At 46.9% G+C, this 20742-nt stretch overlaps 1 protein-coding gene across 4 annotated transcripts in view; it reads right to left on the minus strand.

Moving 5' to 3' along the window:
• Positions 1 to 1611: 1611 nt before the first annotated feature.
• The window catches only part of TOX3 (TOX high mobility group box family member 3), a 107558-nt gene continuing 88427 nt past the window's right edge, over positions 1612 to 20742 (minus strand). For 2 of the 4 annotated variants that reach the window (XM_066349483.1, XM_066349482.1), the window contains exons 4-8: positions 12954 to 13223; positions 8633 to 8860; positions 6925 to 7005; positions 2888 to 3598; positions 1612 to 2615 (exon numbers count right to left, since the gene is read on the minus strand). In XM_066349483.1, coding sequence (XP_066205580.1) covers positions 2562 to 2615; positions 2888 to 3598; positions 6925 to 7005; positions 8633 to 8860; positions 12954 to 13223 — 1344 coding nt within the window. In that variant the 3' untranslated portion in view covers positions 1612 to 2561. Of the gene's footprint in view, positions 3599 to 6924; positions 7006 to 8632; positions 8861 to 12953; positions 13224 to 20742 lie in introns of all 4 variants that reach the window. The other 2 variants (XM_066349486.1, XM_066349485.1) reach the window with 1 other exon arrangement.

The raw sequence follows: 20742 nt of genomic DNA on the forward strand, positions 1-20742 counted from the left end.
AAAACAAGTACACCAAGCACTTCCTGTGCCTTCGGAAAAGGCACCGGAGTCCCACGTGCAAACCTGAAACACAGCTCAGCTCACAATATTCTAGCGGATCCTGAGAAACATCATTTGGTCCCAGGTTTGGGGAAAATTCTCTTCCTGATCCAAGCCTTCTGACAGTTACGTATCTAGTTTTGCCCTATGGTTTGTTGTTGTTGTTTTTTGAAATTGTAGGAATTGCACTCTTTTTCCTTGAAATGGACCATCAGCGGCTTAGCCTGTATTTAATCAAATGGGATCAAACCCCAGAGTTATAAAATCATTTAATAGATGGTACAACACCTGCTTCTAACTGCGCACAGTTGAGAAACAGACCTCACTGGCAATTAAGTCTTATCACTAGTGACATTTTTTTTTTCTTCCAAGCAATACTTCATGGGTTTTCAAAATGACAATTACAGAACTAATAATACACAATTACTGTCACATGTAGTTTAGCAATTAATTTTGAAGGCATTTGTCTAAAGGTTTCACAACAGAATATAAAAAACGGCTCTGATTGTTACGTAATGTTAAGTTTCAATTCACAGAAAATCGTTCACCATCGGCCGGGCTTCTGATGGGTCTGCAGCACACAGACGACTTCATTCTGGAGGACAATCGCCCTCTTGTCAATGCGATAAGGCATCATCTGAAGAAGACTATTTGAAAACGGATACCTGCCCAACTAATGCATCTTATGAAAAGCTTCCATTTAGACATAAATTTTTCTATGGCAAGAAATCTATAAATTTATAATTAGGACCTCTTGCTGTTCAATATTTGTACATAATACAGAGCACAAGAAGGCGATGAAATATTGAAAGCTGAATTCATTATTCATAAGCCCACCACAGACAGTAAATATTCTTTGAAATCCCACAACTTGGAGGTGTCCGTATCCATGATTTTTGAACACCTTGCTCACGGTAACTATGGACACTGCTACACACACCCTCGTGCTTTTTTTTTTTTTTTCCCCAGATTAGGATTCTGGTCAGGGTTGACACTTGCTGTTTTTAATTTTCATTTTATCATAAGCAGTTTAAGACTGTTGCCAGTGGTAATTTGCAATTTTTATCAAGACCTCTTCATTATAGCTTCTGACACGACAGATGCTGTAATTAATCACGCAAGACAACTGGGGAGAGTGGTCACACTGTTCTCAAAGAGGAGCCAGCAAAGAGGAAGCAGAAGGGGGGAAGGCACGGCCGAGGGAAATCATTATTTTGGCTTAAGCATTAGCATTCGCCATCGGTTGTAAAGGCAATGCCACCACCCACGCCAGCGAGCTCTGGCTCCTCCTAGAAGGACGGTGGCTTTTTCCTCTGTACTGACCTTCCACTTGCTCCTTCACCAAAAAACATCATCACCAAAATATTTCCAGTGTTTTTTTTTGTTTTTGTTTTTTTTTTCTAACGGCTCTGGTTTGAAGGGCCGTGCCATCCAAATTCTTAACTATATGAGTTCCCTATTTCCGGCTGTAAATGGCAGACAGTGTCGGGCTCAAGTACAAGCTGGTACGTGGCGTAGTCCCCTCATCGGACAGGTAGGTACTCAAGGAACCAAGAAGTGAAATGTGGCATATCTTTTTATTTGAAAAGTGAGCAGTTTCCTGGTTGTTGCATCAAAATACAGTCCACAGTTTTTACTGAAATGTGTTTATTCTATAGCAAGATAAAAGCATTTTTGTTTTTAGTTAAGCAAAATACAAACAACTTAATTGCTGCTATCGTAACTCATAAAAAAGTATAAAACAGCATAAAAACACAATAAGCAATGTAGCAATGAATGGCTCGTGTCACCAGTGTTTACGCTTAAAGCCTCGTTTATGAAAAACTTTACAACACATGATATGAAAACTTACAACTTGGAAAGAAAATATTTACATTGATTATTCAGATGGGGTGCGCCTTTTTTAAACATTCTACCACTATTATGTCATAATAAAAACTCTTGCTTTTGTTTTTAAATCTTAACTTTTGTAATAACTGCTCTCATCTTCTCATTTAAGTTCATTTCCCTTTTAAAAATACAGTGTTTTTATTATTCGAAACTTGTCACTCAAAACACAGAATATAATATTCACATTCTTTTCCTCTAATTGGGATGAATACTATGGGCTAACAGTGGTCATAGAGATTGTTACGACATAGACGGTGATTTGATTTGGAGAATTCATGGATAACAAGTGGAAATGAGTCCATAATTAAATCAATTCACTTGCTTTTTTTTTTTTTTTTTTTGCGTTTTTTTTTTTTCTGGAGACATTTAGGAGAAAAAAATAATAAGACCTTTGGCAAAAGTCTGTGATTTACATTATTATTATTTTTTTTTTCATGACAAAAAAAATGCCATCAACTATTCATGTCATACAAATGGCTTGTATGAAACTGGAATCTTCATATATCAGGTAGTTACAACTGTGCTTTTAACTGTTAGGGTGTCGGGAGTCCCCACAGCCTGGAAGTGTGGCTTATTCACGTCTGGAGGAATAAGGCCGTGTTCTGTGACTCAGAGAGGCCAGTTTATAGTCCTCAGGGTGTCCCAGGATTCGTGAAACGGTTTGATTCACATATTGTAGGTAAAGCCTGAATAAATAAAAAAAGGCATCACATAAAAGAGCACAGCTTTTCTTGTTTAAAAACAAAGTGGTTTAGAGTCAGCTAGAGGAGGACGCTCAGCTACACTGTAGTTCTTATTGCCTATCTAATAGACACTTGAGAGGACCATGTGATCTGTTACAGGTTTCTGCAGAACCGACGCCGACTTACGAGTGAGTCTCAGCCACAGACGGGGCTGCCCCGCCGCGTGCCTCCGCGGGCCCGTCCGTCCGCCGCGGGCGTCTTCAGAAAATACTGACCTGCGGTAACACCTGAGTCTGTGTCTGGGGCTGTATTTGCGACTGGTGCTGCTGGGAGGCCGGCTGGGGGCTCCCGATGGCGGGGACGGGGGACGTCATCTGAGAGGCCACGGGCGAGTGCTGCCGCGGCGAAGGCTGGGACGGGTGCTGCATGTGCTGGAGCTGCTGCAGCTGGAGCTGCTGCTGCAGCTGCTGCTGCAGCTGCTGCTGGCTGAGCTGCTGCTGCAGGTGCTGCTGCATGTGGTGCTGGAAATGCTGCTGCTGCATCTGCTGCTGGATCTGCTGATGCATCTGGTGCTGCTGCAGCTGCTGCTGCTGCATCTGCTGCAGCTGCTGCTGCTGCTGGGTCTGCTGCTGCTGCTGCTGCATCTGCTGCTGCTGCTGCGTCTGCATGGAAGGGCTCACCTGGGTGGAGGGCGCCGAGCCCACCAGGGTGGTGCCCAGGGAGCTGATCAGCGGGGCCCCAATGTTCGACGGCATGTTGGCCGCGATGGTGACCGAGGTGACAATCTGGTTCATGGGCAGTCTCATGGTCAGGGGCTTGGGGGCGATGGACCGAGGGAGCGGCTGTTGCAGAGTCTGGGGTGCGGCCGGCATGGCCCCATGCTGAGGCAGCGGGGGGTTGAGGAGGAGGGAGGACGTCAGGTTGGTCGACGCCAGGGTCTGCTGGACGGAGCGGATGGTCTGGGCTTCTGCCGACTCAGCGGCCGCCTGCATTTGGGGGAGGAGAAGTCCAAAACAGTAAAACACACACGGAGTCAACATAGGTGGGTGTTTTCCAGTGTGGCTGCCATGTTTCACGCCTTCCCCATACCCAAGCCCTTTGTCATGTGACATTTTAGCTTGTCCCAGAGATAAAATCAAATTCCCCACCTCCTGCCTGGGGCTGGCCTTGTGCCTTTGTTCTGCTCAACAGAATGTGTAGGAAAGTGAGGTCTCAGGAGGCCCTGCACCCGTCCACACACACTGTCTCTCAGAACCGAGCGCTGCTATGTGCATGAGGCAGACACGTGGCCCAGTGAGCGCACTCAAGAGCCAGCCCAGAGCCACGCGTGTGGATGAATCGGGTCCGCCCCCTCGATTCCACACCTCCACGCTGTCCTTAAAATATGGGCCCTACCTCCTCCTCCGCGGGACCAGCCCAGGACTCATTCTGAAGATCTATCTATACCTAGAAGGTCACTTCTCAGGTTCCTTCTAAGAGTAGATTTTATAAATCCAAGAAATAAAATTCTAGAACATTCAAAATTGTTCCAAGAGAGTGGGTGTCAGCTGGATACCCCCACAGTGCTTCCATTTTACGCCTCCTCTCTAGTCCCCCCCCCCCATTTTGGGGAAGAATAAGAAAAAAAAATAGCCTTTAAGAGGAATTGTTTCAAACACTACTGCATTAATAAAAAATAAAGTGTAATTTTTTTTGGAGGAGGTCATTCTGTGTTTTTAGTACAAAACGTAATAGTTTCTCTCCATTCTGAGCGTTCAATGGGTTTGTAACAAGTTATTCAGTCCCATGAGTTTAGAGCATTCTTCCCTCATCTCTGACTGCTCTGGTCAATTCTGGAAACCTCTGAAAAAAGTTGGTCAACTGAACCATTTCTAACATTGTAAAGTATTAATACTTTGGTGTAGCGCCTCTAAGGAGTTCAGTGACGTTGTTCTTCTCGTCCAGAGAGCCCTGTTACACAACAATCAGGCAAATACAGGGCTTGGATGTTTTTCTGGTAGCAGTGGTGGCTAATAAAACTTGTTAGCATTGGCTAAGTGCTTTCCGCGGGCCAGGCACTGCTCGAAATGCCTCGCCCCATAGGTGTTCATTCAATTCTTACAACAACCTCTATGCAAGGTCAATACCATACAACCCCGTTTTAGAGATGAGGAAACTGAGGGGCAAGTGGATGAATGAACTTGCCCAGAGCCCCAGAGTTGTTAGGTTGTAGAGGTCGATCTGGACTCAGGCAGTCTGTACCCTAGAGTCAATATCTGGTGGACAGATTAGCGCAGACTTCAGTGCTGAAGCACCGTTGCTCTTAAAGAGGTGTAGCAGTCACCTTTTGCTCTAGTACGGCTGCATAACAAACAGCTGCAAAGCCAGTGATAAGCTGATCTCCCATGTGTGGTTCAGGTTGAAATTATTCTGAACTTATACTTCAAGGATTATTTTAGCTGCCTGCCGGGTGTCTCGGTATAAATTTAGGAAGCCTCAAGGCACTGCCCTGAGGAAAATACAAACAAAAACACCATTTTAGATTTATTCTTCTCGCATCCCATCCCATTGACTTTTTGGAGTCACTGACTTCCCTCCAAAAAGACTTCTGAATCCCATGCCTGGCATCCCATGTGTAACTTTTCACTTTCCCCTTCTTCCAAGCCAGTCACAGAGTTGACGAGCCCGATCCTGGTTGCTATTTCTTTAGTGCTTTTGAGTGACTGGCTGTTGGCTGACATCCCCGTTTGGTCAATTACAGATGCTCTAACGCAGGGGTCCCCAAACTTTTTACACAGGGGGCCAGTTCACTGTCCCTCAGACCATTGGAGGGCCAGACTATAAAAAAAACTATGAACAAATCCCTATGCACACTGCACATATCTTATTTTAAATTAAAAAATAAAAGCGGGAACAAATACAATATTTAAAATAAAGAACAAGTAAATTTAAATCAACAAACTGACCAGTATTTCAATGGGACCTATGCTCCTCTCACTGACCAACAATGAAAGAGGTGCCCCTTCCAGAAGTGCGGCGGGGGCCGGATAAATGGCCTCAGGGGGCCACATGTGGCCCGCGGGCCGTAGTTTGGGGACCCCTGCTCTAACGTACCAAGATCACCTCTCTGCTTCTGGGAAAACGAATGAATAAATAACCCATTGAAGCCGTGCAGGCACGAGGTCACTCCTCTCACTTCCCTCTGTCTAACCAGCCACCAGCTACACCTCTGTGCTTGAGTACCAAGAGCCCACATTCAGTTGTTTTCTGTCCAGGGCCAATGTGAGGCCAGAACTGGTATCGTCATCTTCCCGTGTGTGTGTGTGCCTTCCGGAGCCTCAGAAACAGGTTTTGCTATTGAGCTGAAGACTGTTTTCTCTTCCTAAGGAAGTTGAACGGCCGCTGTCAAAGAAGAGAGGCCCTCTCTTGATCTTATTCTGAGCAACCGCCCATGGGAGATCTTAACAGGAAGAAGAAAGGACTCGGAGAAAAGTGACACAAACCCTTTCAAATGGCCCTGCCGCCACGCCCTGAGGCCCTCTGTGGGACTGGAGGTACAAACGGGGACAATGAAACGGGAAGCTCTGCTCGCCGGAGGATGCCATCAAGATGAAAACCCCTCGCTCCCTGCGTCCTCCCCGAAGCCTTAGTTCTAGGGAAGCTAAAGACGAAGTTAATTCAGTGTTCAAATCATGTAATGTCACAGCTCGGGCTCCTCTTGGATCAAGGTAACCATAATCTAGAGTGACATTTGCTTGGGGATATCGGTGTGTGTTATAATATGTACAACCAGGGTCCATTGTATACTCTGTGTATAATACATATACACATCTTTTTTTTCCTCCCTAGTACAGGGAGCATGATTTTATTTTAAATCATCATGTGGTTTATTTATTTATAAGATGTGGAACAGCTGGGTCGGAAATGGAACCTCCCCCGATTGCAGTAATGTGACCACCGTTGAATGTCTGACATGATGCCCCACGATGCCTCCCAGTTTAAACGGAGGACAGAAACACAGCTCTCAGTCTGACGAAGGAGAGAAAGAATAACAGGCTACTTAGAATTTGTCTCAATGGCTTCCACCCACGGACCGGGAGACCAGTGAACCCTTTGGAAGCAATGTGGATGTGGCAGCTTCCACTTATCATATACTTTGTGCCACCATGACAGGAAATCCGGAATGGAAATGAACAAACACATGGATGAGTGGTGCAAGAGGCCGTTGGGGGCAATGGCGTCTGAGGGGAGAGGCACTTATGTGTCCCGTGCTCCCGGGCTGTTCCAACCTTGTGTGTGGCTCGCAGAGATGGGCCGCCCGGCGCAAGCTCACCTTAGACACGAGGCTGGCCCGGTACGCGGCCAGGGCCTTCAGGTACTCCTTCTTGGCAGCCTCCGTTTTCCTTTTATACACCTGTGAAAACAGCACCATCAGCGCCGCCCATTCTGAACCATAGAACACCGCGCGGCGATTTAGGTCACAATGTAACTCACATAAAAAAAGTTGGTCTTTGTGGCTTTGATCAATGTAAACAGACACACAGACACATAGACACAGACACACACACACACACACACACAAAACAAAACCCAGCCAACCGCCCTGGAAGCACACAATTGGAATGGTTACTGTGGCAAATGAGAGAAAGATTTCAGGTTGTAGCATAGCTTCTTCCAGAATTTGAAGGCCTCGTGCATGCGAAGAAGGTAGCAAGAGGGATACAACTCGCAGCCAGTGGTTGAAATGATAGAAAGTACCCAACTTCTCCATCAACGTCTTCTTTCCCTCCCACACATTTCTACCCGGCAGCAAATCAGGGAACGAAAACACCAATAACAGGTAGAGTGGGTGAAGACAGAAAAGAGGGAGGTCTTTGGTCCTTGGGTATTTTTTTCTTTTTTTTTTTTTTCAGAGAAAATAGTATAGTAAAAGATGGGAGATTTCCAACCGTGAGAGCCATGAGTTACATAAACACTCCCCAGTCCACTACACACGATTTGGGCTTCTAAAAACGATCTGACGGCCAGTGTTAGATCAGGCCGAGGCACGGCTGCTGCTGTCCTCCAGAGTTTCAGGCAGGGGCAGCAGTCAGCTGGACCCTTAGGATTACACGTTTGGGAATGAAACTCAGCTACACACAGCAACTCGGATCCCTGCAAACACACGGGCGTATCCTGCACTCGCACCATCCCAACAAAACCAGCTGGTAAACACGATTTTGTGGTTTGTAAAGAAAACAAGAAGAAGAAGAAAAAACAACACCAAGGGTTTCCAGGCTCCAATCCCGAAATAATGATTCTATGTTCTGACTATTAGGGTTCGGTTGTGCGGAGGCTCTAGGTGAGCTTCTGCTAATGGTCACTCAAGATTCACGCACGGAGCAAGGCGGGGGACTGGCCCCGGGGAAGCCATTCTTTTCCGCCCCGCGGGAAGGAGCCCCATGGGCAAGGAGCAGGGAACAGGCCCTAAGGAAGTGTCCCCCACCAACATGGCTAATCTCTCAATACCTCTCACACCACCGAGCTTCCAATGAACCTGGAATGAAATTTCAAATGCCTGGGGAAAATAATGAGACGTGCGAAGGCGGCCTCCAGGTTTGGGAACCCAACAGGATAGGGCACAGAGTTCAGGAAGATGACCGAAGAGAAGGCAGGCGGGTGGGTCCCTGCACTCCGTAGGGCCCTTTATGAACAAGGGGGGGGGGGGGATATGCCACATTATTCAAAACGAAGAGATTATCACCAAAGTTCATGCTTGCGGGGTGCAGCCTGGATCTCCCCCAGTGCTCCCCTGAATGGGTTCAGAACACGCACCCTTCTGGGCACTCAGAGCTCCGTAAAACTGGAGCGTGGTTTGGGCTCGTATATTTGTGGGTTTATGATGATGATGATGATGATGATGATGGTGATGATGATTCCACAGCTTAGAAAGGGGCCAGATGTTGTGGGAAGGATCACGTTCGGTGAAGGTGTTTGCTCAGCAAGGACAGAAGGGAGGGGCCCCTTTTGAGTATGGCGGCCCCCACAGAGCTTCCCCTCACCTGCTTCTGCTCCTCGCCAAGGCTGTCCCACATCGACGCGACGATTTTGGAGACTTCCCCAAAGGTGGCGTTGGGGTTTTGACCTTTAATTGCGGCCTGTGTGTCCCTGAAAAACAGGGCGTAGGCCGACACTGGCTTCTGGGGCTCGTTGGGGTCTTTCTTTTTCTTTTTCTTCGGAGTCTTGGGCTTCTTGCCGGAATCCGGAGCGGCTCTCTTCTCTCCAATGGCCTGCAAAGCATGAGGACAAGTCACCGCCGGGCAGGGGTGTGCAGAGAAGGCCACCAGACCTACTCCAGCCCGGCCCGCCCCTGGGGGGGGCGGTCATCCACAGAGGGATCACCACCCCACATGCGGGAGGGGTGGGTTTGCTTCCAGTTCCCTGGACAGACAAGATCTCACTGATTAATGAGATCCAGCAGTATCTTCAGATTTCCGACATATGCTCTAAATAGCAATGATGAGTTGTGAAAAACAGAGCACCCCGCACCACAGAGACGCGAGGCTGCCCGTGTATACATAAGCAAAACATTTTCAGAGCCGTCAGAAAGTAAACCTAAATAACATTCAGGATGTTGATCACAATCAGATTTTTTTCAGTGAGGTCCTTTGCCCTAGCCACACGCCATAGGTACAATGATAACAGGGTCTGAATTGATTTCTCGAGGTGTGTTTTTATTATTTTACCCAGAATGGTACTTGGCTAAGGGGTCTCCAAAAAAACTCAAATGGAAATTCGCCACAATCCCTAACCTTGCACACTAAAGGTAAGATCATCGTTGCTTTCTAAAACAGTAACTTTCTAAAGAACAGGACAATAAGAAATGTAAAAATGCCCAAACTCCTTTAACTGGAGATAAAAGTTTCGGAAATGGGTACTCTTCGCGGAATTAAAAACCTGCCACAGAGCAATCGTTGATCTTAAGTAAGCTCACCAAGGCTTAAAACAGAAGACCAAGGAGATTGTTCTTATATGCGGGAACTAGGCCTGCCCAGAATAATCCTGCCACACAGACGTTCACACACATGCGCACTCGGGGCTTGAAATGACAGGGGTACAGCCCTCTGACCACAGAAACCACTGATTCGCCTGCTACCCCCACCCCATTTCAAAGAGCATTTACTTATCAGAGAAGTGGGCACAAATGATTTATCAACCTTGTTCCATCCCTGTCGATTTTAATACGACTCTCCTGAAGGTAATTTTGCAGATAACTTCATCAAGAACGCTGACTCACTTGACAGAACCTGTCTGAAAAGCCAACCTTGGGTAGAATCAAGAGAGAGACCGAGTCAAGCTACAAACAGATTGGCTTTGAATGACCTTATGTCTTAAATTCTAATTCAGATTTTTCAAGAGAATCACTTTTTTTTTTTCTGAATGAGGGTCACCTGGAACTCAAGCCAATCACTGAAATTCTTGGGGAGGAAAGAGGTAAGTGGTACGTCTTGGAGAGCACGGAGCCCTCAAGATGTTGGGACCTCGCTAGTCTACCTCTAGGTAAACTTCCTGTTCGTGCTATCTGAGTGGTAACAACATCCACACCTTATACAAGTACTTTCCGTAGGTCAGATGGTGTTAAGTCATATTTCACCTCTCCTTCCAAATGTCATCTTTGGTAACTCACATAATTTAGTTCAATAAAGTTTCATAAAACCTCATAATCCTTTTTTCCCTAAATTCTCAGCAGAGTAAGTGAGACTTGTTTAACTCTAGCTAATGAATCTAAATTTTCAAAAAAGACAGATGACTTTTAGACAGAGCTTCAACTGAAGCCAAATTGGGTGGCTAGCTCAGTGGTAGAGCATCCACCCAGCGTGTTGATGTCCCAGGTTTGATTCCTAGTCAGAGCATACAGGAAAAGCAACCATCTGTTTCTCAACCCCTTCCCTCCCCTTTCTCTCTCTCTTTTCCTCCTGCAGTCACAGCTAAATTGGTTCAAGTGCATGGGCCCCGGGCACTGAGGATGGTTCCATGGAGCCTCTACCTCAGGTGCTAAAAATAGCTTGGTTGCTAACATGGCCCCAGATGGGCAAAGCATCAGCCCCAGACAGGAGTTGCCAGGTAGATCCTGGTTGGGGCATATGTAGGAGTCTCTCTATCTCCCCTCCTCTTGCTTGGAAAAATAGAAAAAAAGTACACACACACACACACAGATTTTTTTTTTTCTAATTCAGTCAAGGATCTATATTCTCTTCCTGGAAAAGAATGTAGCACTGCTTGTGCCAACAATAATACTCTGCCAATGACAAGATGAAAGTAATTTCCAGGGCAGCTTTTTCCAAATAAGAGGAGTTCAATTTCATTCTCTGTAAAACGACGTTCAAATGTTGATGACTTTGGGCATCTTTCTTGGATTGCCTTGACTTGCCCTTCTGTCATTACCTTTTAAAGAACAGACCAGAAAGGAAGAGTCTCACAGTTTTAAATAAAAGCTTGGAATTAATTCTCCTTGAAGAAACTTTTTTGAGGTTGACTCAACAGGGTTGGGAGAGGTGAAGAAACAGCTTTACCCCAAAGAGACATAATCAGCGATCAAGTTAATCCTCCTTTCTCAGCTAAGTTGCTTAAAAGATAAACTGGATTCCACGTCTTTACATAAAACCTAGACCCTTGCTTAAAATGGAGTCAGCTTAGGCATGGCGGAGGAATTTCTCTGGAAACAAGACAACGTCTGACTGGCGCATGAGGGAAATGAAGGTTGTCCAATGGGACGGTGTAATGACCGTCTATACCTTGGCTGTGCCTGGACACCCCTGAGTTTCTTGAGTGACTAGTTCTGACATCACCTCACTTGCAGTTGCTCATGTGAGCACAGACTGCGAGTGAACGTGCCTGTCCTATGTCCAAGCAGGTGCTCAGAGGACGCCATTGACCAGACCCATCCTTCCAGAAACCCCTACAACATGACTCTACTCACCCTCCTCTTCATCCTCTCTGTCTTCTCTCTCTTCCCTCCCTCCTTTTGCTACTTAAAAATAAATGCTGCTCTAGATTCTGGCTTTGACTGGCCCCTTGGACTTTCTGAGAAATTCTGACTATTTCTGCGTCTTCATGGTTCTGTGCCCATAGTCCCAAGTCTATAGTTCCACCTCCAATGACTGAGTTCTAGACTCAAACAGGAGCGTCTCCAATTCAACCCATCACATGCCCAAGTCTTACCTTCCCCAGGGGGAAAAAAACTAGCTTGCCTCGCTTTCTGGGGTGACCCTTCCATTTACTGATATTCATGTTGGCTCTCAAACTAAAACCTCATTGATCTTCTACTTCCTTCCAATTCTAGTGGACCACCAGCCCTTGATGATTCTCCCTTTTCAGTGCTCACTAATCTGGCAACTCCCGCCTGTTCCTACCTTTCCGAAAATGGGACACTTCATAAAAACCGTCTTCTGATTGGTTCTGTGTTCTCAGGTCCCTCCCTCTGTAGTGCATTCTGTATATAGCCCGAGTTGTCGTTCTAGAGCATAGATTTGTTTTTGCCGTCCCACTACGCAAATAATTAATCAGCTCTCAACTACCAACAGGAGGAGGGCCACCACGTTTCAGCCATTTCCGTCTCCAGCTCCTCTCTCTCCTCCCCCTATCAAACTGTTCGTGATGCCCGTAAACTCAATGGTATTTCCATTACTCCGTCCACCAGAATGCTGGCCTCGCTCTTCTGCCTCACAAACTTTTATGTGTCCTCTCAGACCTGATTCCAATAAAGTCTTCCTCCGATCGCTCTCCCAAGCGGGAAGGATTGCGGCGTCAGGACACCAGCTACGTCAATTATACCGCTAACCGCTAATCACAACGGCAGTCTACTTTCAGCGTGGCCCATCATCCCCCGTGGGGGTGTCCCATGGGACATAACTCTCTTATAACTCTTCGCATCACCAGAACAAAGCAACAGTATGCCAAGCACACAGTAGGGGTACAACGCACAAGGAAGGAGCTATTGTGGACCTAGACTCGGAAACTTGAATGAAACAGAACACTTTTCTAGGCATTCAGAAAACTCACGCCTGCAACTCAGTTTTTATTTCAAACTAAGGGTATTTAAATAATACATGTTTCTCAGGACAAAAGCAAAGATGTAAGACAACTGGAACTTAATAAATGATAAACACCACTGAGGTACGAGGCCGCCGTTCCGCCAACTAAACCGGAAGACACGCACCCGCGTGGACGACAGAGCTGGAGTATGTTTAGAATCCAAGCTTACTGCAAGCCTTCCCGTGAGCAGATGCAGAAAATTAAATCTACCAGCGTCACCTGGAGCCCGAAGACATGCGGGATGACCGCGAATTCTCTGGGTGGTTCTGCGCCCATCAGTGCACTTACCCGGCTGGATTCGTCACCATCCTCCTCGTTGATGGAGCTGGAAGGGGAGGGTGTCGCCGATTTGCTCGCTGGAGGCGAAGGGGACGTGTGGGGCACACTGGCCCCTCCCAGATTCAAGCCCAGCTGGGCACTGAGCTGAGACTGGTTGATGGTGGTGAGCTGGGCGGGAGGCAGGATCCCAGAGCGAGTGGCGTCGGTCATGTGGACGATGGACCTCATGATCAAGGATGGATCCTGGCGGTACTGGGACACTTGTGTGTGGCTCTGGTCCTAAAAAGGCAACAGAGGAAAGTCTTTCAGTTTTCCCAAATGTCAGCGGACTTACGGGGAGTAGAGGCTGGGCCAACACGGGTGAAGGCGGCCAAGAGGTGCCAACTTCCAGTTACACATTAAGTCAGGCCTTGGGATGTAATGGACAACATGGTGACTCCAGGTAATGGGTAATGATACTGCACTGCGTATTTGAAGGTGGCTCAGAGAGTAGATCTTAAACATCCCCATCACAGGAAAGAAATTTTTTTGTAACTATATATGGTGATGGTTGCTAACTAGACTCATCGTGGTGATCATTTCATAACATATACAAATACTGAATCATTCTGTTGTACACCGGGAACTATTAATATAGTGATCCATGTCAAATATACCTCAGTAGAAAATATCAATGAATGTACAATTATTCTGCAGTTCCTTAGACAGATGTTACCTGTTGCAATTTTCATAGCTCTGAGCTACCCCAGGATGATAGTCTCTATGAATTTATTAACTCTAAGGACTCACACCAAAAAGTGGAAAGGTTAAAAGCCAAAGCCCAAATTACCCAAACTCGTCTATTTCACTGTATGTAGAAGGGTCACTGAATGACTTAAAAAAAAAAAAAAAAGCAACTTAAAAAAGACTCTTATCAAAGGAAAGATACACTTCCAACTCCTGCTTCTCTATGAGGATACTGGTGACAAGGACAAGGACAGGGAGAGGCGGAGCTCTGCCCCTCCAGGCTCACCGGCTGGCCTGCCATCCTTCTCACACACAGAGTTCTGAAGGTCCCGTTGCTTTCGACCCAGCTCTGCGAAGAGCACGCGCTCTCCGCCTCGTCCTCCCGGGAATGCCTCTACACACACAGGGCAGGGGCTGACAAGCGCACAGCAAACATCCGTGTGCTTCAGGGCCCCTGTCCTCCAAACCCTCTGTGGTCAACCAGAGGGTCACTCCCACGCTGAATTACACTGTCCATGGCATCTGCAAGTCATTCAACATCTTCAGGGTTGGATATTCCCCCCCCCCCTTATTTTTTCATCTTAAACCTATGTTGTTTCCTTTGGATCCACCCACCCACCGTGGTTTAATATGCAAATGGGTTTTTAATGTACAAATGTATAAAGAGGGGGTGCAGTCACTCCGACATCAGCCTTCTGTTTTGGGCGGTCACATGAGAGGCTGCAGAGCTGCTGCTGCTTCTTCTTCTTCTTCTTCTTAATTCCAAAGAATCAAAAAATGAAGCCAGGCTTTACAAATGACTTACTTTAAGACTTGTCATTTAATGTGAGTCTGTGATTTTACTGAAACCAAATTCTCTGGACTCACAGTGACCCAGAATCTAATTTTATACACAAGCCTGTGTATTCTTAGCTGTTCCTCCTTTGAGTCTTTCTGATAAGGCTGATTTTTGCTCTTTAAAAGAAACAGATGAATTGTAAATAAATAAATGGGAACACTGGATTTTTGTCGTATTAAGCATATAAATGCCACTAAGTAAGAAGCCATAGCTATCCATAGGAAACTAGAAATTATGATCTACCATACCACAAAATATTATGAAGTTTTTAAAAAATAATTAACTAGATTGATATGCCTTGACCCGGAACAGGGACTCCCAAACTTGACTCTAACATATTAGAGCAGGTAAGGCTCTGTTGTGGGGACGGTCCGTTGCATAGTTGGATGTTGAGAGCAACTGTGGCCTCTAACCTTTCTGGTGTCACTAGCACCCTTCCTCCCTCTCCCTATCAGTCATGACCATCAAAAATATCTCCAGATAGTGCCACCCCCCCCCCTAAACACACAGGGTGCATCAAAATTGCTTAGTTGAGAACCATTCATCCAGAGTGATATCTCAGAGATAGTACATGAAAAAGCAAGTTGTAAAATAATTATTGAGTACAGTCCCTTTTTGTTAAGAAAGGGGGAAAAAAAAAAGTATAGATCCAAACTCTTTTTTATTTTTTTATTTTTTTTATTTTTTTATTTATTCACTTTCTTTTAGAGAGGAGAGGGAGAGATAGACAGAGAGAGAGAGGAGAGAGAGAGAGAGAGAAAGAGAAGGGGGGGAGGAGCTGGAAGCATCAACTCCCATATGTGCCTTGACCAGGCAAGCCCAGGGTTTCGAACCGGCGACCTCAGCATTTCCAGGTCGATGCTTTATCCACTGCGCCACCACAGGTCAGGCCAGATCCAAACTCTTAACAATGGTCAGATTATAAGGAGTAGGACAGGAGAAGTAAGGAGGGGAATATCTTAACTTTTCCCATTTACAAAAACACAAAACGAAATAAACAAACTGAAACACTTAAGTTCAGAAAATCTAAAAGGAAGATCTACAAGTAGTTAGAGCAGTCTGTCACTAATGGCTGGAATTGAATAGTAAAAAGATACGTGTTCCCTTGTCTTCATAACTTCTGAGTTGTTAAGCATCCTGTGGCATCCTGGAGAAACAAACACGTCACCCGTATCAGAACAATCCTACTTTTCCTTGTCTCACTGGCAATATTCTCTTCCGCTGTTCTTAAAATACATTCCATTGGCCCGCACCCCCTCTGCGGCCTCGCAACACAAGTTATGTTTGCCCTCACTTTTTATTAGCATTCCACCACACATTTAGCTGTTCTCTTTAAAACTGTGAGCGGTCTGCCCCTCTTCCACATCGTCCCACCTGTGCCTGCTCATGCCACCTCTACCCCAGCCCTCACGACTGGGAACGGAGCTATCTAAGCCTGCATTTTACTCTCAGGTTCACTTTTACGATGCTTTCCGAAAGTCCCTTCAGATTTCTTTAGACCGAAATGGTTTAAAATATCTACAAACAAATTCTGGAGTATACTTATATTAAGTATTTTAATAGACTGTTCCATAATAAATTAGTCTGGCCATCAATGACGAAAATACGATTTACACGGCTTTCTCATTGACGGAGAAGTTCTTTTGCTCTCTTGACCCGAATGCCCATGAAAACCAGCAGGTACAGATCCTTGATTGACATGTCCCGCATCCAGAGCACCTCAGATGGATCTCGCAGTCCAACAGGAGGTCAGGAAGGAAGCCTTCTGGGCTTCCCCAGCACTTCCTGAAATTCACCTGCCATTTACACCCTTAGTGTGGACCTGGCTGCTTGCAGAGCTGCTGTGGACAAACAGTCAGGGTTCACTGTACTAGGAAAGGAGCGTTTACTGGACGGTACCCTGTGCCAGGGCTCGCGCTGAGCCTAACAAGCATTTTCCAAGCCAGTCCTCTAAGAAGCCTCCCGAATCCGATGTGATTAGACCCACTGGTAGATCAGAGTTATTCTCCGGGCCACGGAGCGGGCGAGGGATGCTGGGTGGGAAACTGTGCTCCCAGGAGTCGTGCTGCCTCACCGGGGACGGCGAAGAGAGGGAGGACTGGGAGGAACGGGTCTGTGGGCGCTCCGTGGCCACAATCTCCCTGTAAGGCTCTAACTCCATTTTCATTTGTTTTATAAATTGAGGTTCCTTATAACATTTCACTAAAAAAAAAAAAAAAAAGAAAAGAAAAAAGTAGGGTTCTTCTACAGTGGAAACAGAGCAAAAGTCAGCCCTGTAAAATACTGGTGGTGGTGGTGGGGGGGGACACCTTGCCAAAAGTTAGAGCCTTCCAGAGTTTTCAAATAAAAAAACCAACCAACCAACCAACCAACGCCGGCTCTGCCTTCCTTACTGCCCAGAGGTCAGTACACCGAGGGCCTCTACAATATTTTCAAGTAACCTCTGAACTGCATAATCGACACCTCAAAATTGGCAAGGGTTGCATGGTCCACAGTTGTCTCATAAAGCATCCTATGTGTGAAGATTACAGTACAAGAAGGTTTCATGGTGACAGTGTCTCTCTCTTCAGAGATTCAAGTTCCGTTCAGGCCCCTCATTACGAACAACAGCCTTGGAGAAGCTGGCAATCCTTACCAGCGTCCATCATTTTCCATTTGAGAAAAAAAAAAAAAAAAAGGAACCTTTAAGAGATGTTTCCTTTGATACTTTGGGCTTTCCATGTAAAAGGAGAAAGATGTCAGCTCAGTTTAAAGACATTCATTGAGCACCTACTATGCGCCAGGCCACAGACCCCAACTTATCAATGCTCCTATCTTTCCACATTACCTTGTCCTTCTGTTAAACATCACTCTGATTAAACATTAATTCAGAACAAACGATTACATTTACTATGACAACACACAGGCAAGAGTAATTCATACGTATTCCTTCAAGATAGCTCACAGTTTTTTCTGCTGGTAATGACACAATAAGGAACTATAGAACCACAGATACACACTTCTTATTCATTCACAGGATAGACCCTAAAAAATGGAATGCCTTTTGGCACATCATTGCCTCTCGGTTATCAAAATTAAATGTTGAAAAAATTGCCAATGATCGCTGAAAGGCAGAGCAACTAGTGAATTATAAGAGGTTGCCATGCCTGACCAGGCAGTGGCGCAGTGGATAGAGCGTCGGACTGGGGAGTGAAGGACCCAGGTTCAAGACCCCAAGGTTGCCAGCTTGAGCCCAAGGTCATTGGCTTGAGCAAGGGGTCACTTGGTCTGCTGCAGCCCACCGGTCAAGGTACATATGAGAAAGCCATCAGTGAATAACTAAGGTGCCGCTACAAAGAACTGATGCTTCTCATCTCTCTCCCTTCCTGTCTGTGTGTCCCTATCTATCCCTCTCTCTCTGATTCTCTCCGTCTCTGTCAAAAAAAAAAAAAAAGAAGCTGCCACTATCCTAGCCAAAAATCAGGGTCGGATGCTGGTAGCCCTTTCAACTCCTTTCACAATCACGTTTTATATCAGGGTTCACGTGCATCACTGTTCTCAATTGTCCGTTCACTTGAAGAACCTCCTTCTCTCTTCTCAGGCCCCCCACCCCTCGTCCTCTAACTCAGTGGTCCCCAACCCCCGGGCCACGGACCGGTACCGGTCCGCAGAGAAAGAATAAATAACTTGCATTAGTCTCGTTTTATTTATATTTAAGTCTGAACAATGTTTTATTTTTTTTAAATGACCAGATTCCCTCTGTTACATCCGTCTAAGACTCACTCTTGACGCTTGTCTCGGTCACGTGATACATTTATCCGTCCCACCCTAAAGGCCGGTCTGTGAAAATATTTTCTGACATTAAACCGGTCCGTGGCCCAGAAAAGGTTGGGGACCACTGCTCTAACTGATGGTATTAGATAAGTTTCTCAACCTCTACAGTATTGACGTTTTGGTCTGGATAGGTTGTGACAACCACAAGGTGTACAGACATTGGCAAATGTCTTCCAGGGGGGCGGGGGGCAAATTCCCACTGGCTTGTATTTGACTTGACTAGACAAATACAATGGAAATCATCTGGGGCGGGGGAAGGAGGCGCCTAAAGTCTATGTCTCGTCTGCATAAATGGGAAACGTGGCTAAGCAAGATTCAAATCGTGATCAATACTCTGAAGAAAATAAATAGGTTATTCTGGGCCCTGGCCGGTTGGCTCAATGGTAGAGCATCAGCCTGGCGTGCAGAAGTCCCGGGTTCGATTCCCGGCCAGGGCACACAGGAGAAGCGCCCATCTGCTTCTCCACCCCTCCCCCTCTCCTTCCTCTCTCTCTCTCTCTCTTCCCCTCCTGCAGCCGAGGCTCCATTGGAGCAAAGATGGCCCGGGCGCTGGGGATGGCTCCTTGGCCTCTGCCCCAGGCGCTAGAGTGGCTCTGGTCGCAACAGAGCGACGCCCCGGAGGGGCAGAGCATCACCCCCTGGTGGGCAGAGCGTCGCCCCCTGGTGGGCGTGCCGGGTGGATCCCGGTCGGGCGCATGCGGGAGTCTGTCTGATTGTCTCTCCCCGTTTCTGGCTTCAGAAAAATTCAGAAAAAAAAAAAAGGGTTATTCCAAAAACACATATATTTGTGGGAGGGTAACTACACTTACTGGGTCAGGAGCAAAGGCCTCTGAGACGAGCGCTGAGCCGCTGTCTAAAGGGGGAGGAGCCGCCACGAGAGGAGGAGGGCGTGTTCCAGGCAGAGGGAACAGCAGGTGCAAAGTCTGAGGGGGCACAGAGCTTGGCGCGCTTGAGAAACGGAAGGAGGCCAGGGCCGAGGGGAGCAGGGCAGGCAATGTGAAGGGTGAAGTGCAATGGGATGGGAGGGGTGGGCACGGGCCCGATCACGCCCCGTAGGGAAATGGGGGGGAGGGTGCCTCCCTGAGGAGGTGACCCAATGAGCTGAGGTGTGAAAGGAGAGTAGATGCCAACAAAACCAGGAAAGAGGGAAGAGCATCCCAGGCAGAGCAAAGAACACGCACGAAGGCCTCGGGTGTGAGGAAGTGCATCCGGGTAGGTAAAGGGGAGGCCAGTGTCACCGGGACCCCGGAAAGCGAGCTGGAGTACAAAGCTGGGGAGGCAAGGAGTCGCCACAGGGGAGCAGGTCCTGCCGCCCGGCCCAGGAAGCGGCGGTTTATCCAGAGTGGAAGGAGGTCACTGAAACCTGAAAGGCCTGGCTGGTATCTACCTAGCGGGGTTCTTCGTTCCAATAAACACTGACTGATCGGAACTCCCGGGCCACCCTTCTCAGCCAGTGGGAGACAATTTGATTTCTACATAAATAATACAAATGCCAGTGTAAACCTAAACGCATAGCCTCACATCTCAACCTCTGTTTTGAGGGGTAACCAAGGACCGACGTTGGCAGTCCCGGGAGGTCGTCAGACGGGCAAGGCCGTGGACGTCTAGGAAGAAGCGCACGGCCTCCTGTAAGTACAGTTCCACGCGGCCCTCCTTGCCGGTGGGTGCCTGGGTGGAGAGTGTGCCGCCGAGGCTGGCTTCTCTCTCCACCTGAGAGAGGAGCCTCTCTGTCTGCTCCCTGTTGTTGCTAAACAGGAAGCCAAAGAACGGATACTTCTGGGAGTGGGCCTTCACTTTCTTCAACTGCCCCACACCAGGTCTGTTATTGAGTATCAGTCATATGAGTGGACTGTTAAAATATCTGAATCATGTTACAATAAAAAAGGAAACTTGAGGTCACTAGAATAAATTTTAAAAATGAGGTCACCAGTGATCAATGGAAGGTCAAATAAATATCACGGAAATAATAATAATAATAATAATAATAATAATAATAATATAGTTAGAGGCCATGTAAACACAGGGACCTCCCTGCCTGTGTTCCAGGCTCTGGGCTGAAGTTTTGCTGCTTTTTCTTTTGAAACAGGACAAAAGAGGTGTGGAGGTCTTACCAGCCCCAAACCAAGACTTCCTCCTTGACTTTTAACCAAGAAGGAAAGAGAACAGAGAGATTGTGTGGGTCACTATGCTACAGGACCGCCTCCACAGGGCACATGAGATCCAGTTAAACTGGGTGGATACAGTTTACTCTTATTTCCTAAACCAAGCAAATTCAGCCCCCGGATAGAATCAAGTCTTTCTCACCCACCCATTCTTTCAGGCCGCACCTCCGTGCAGTCCTCCCAGAGGGTGAGCAAGCCCCGCCTCCCCGGCACTTATCTTAGTTCCTAATCACCCATCCTGCTGTAGGGTGGTGGTGTT

Source organism: Saccopteryx leptura, chromosome 9, assembly GCF_036850995.1.
Source record: "Saccopteryx leptura isolate mSacLep1 chromosome 9, mSacLep1_pri_phased_curated, whole genome shotgun sequence".
Lineage (NCBI taxonomy): Eukaryota > Metazoa > Chordata > Mammalia > Chiroptera > Emballonuridae > Saccopteryx > Saccopteryx leptura.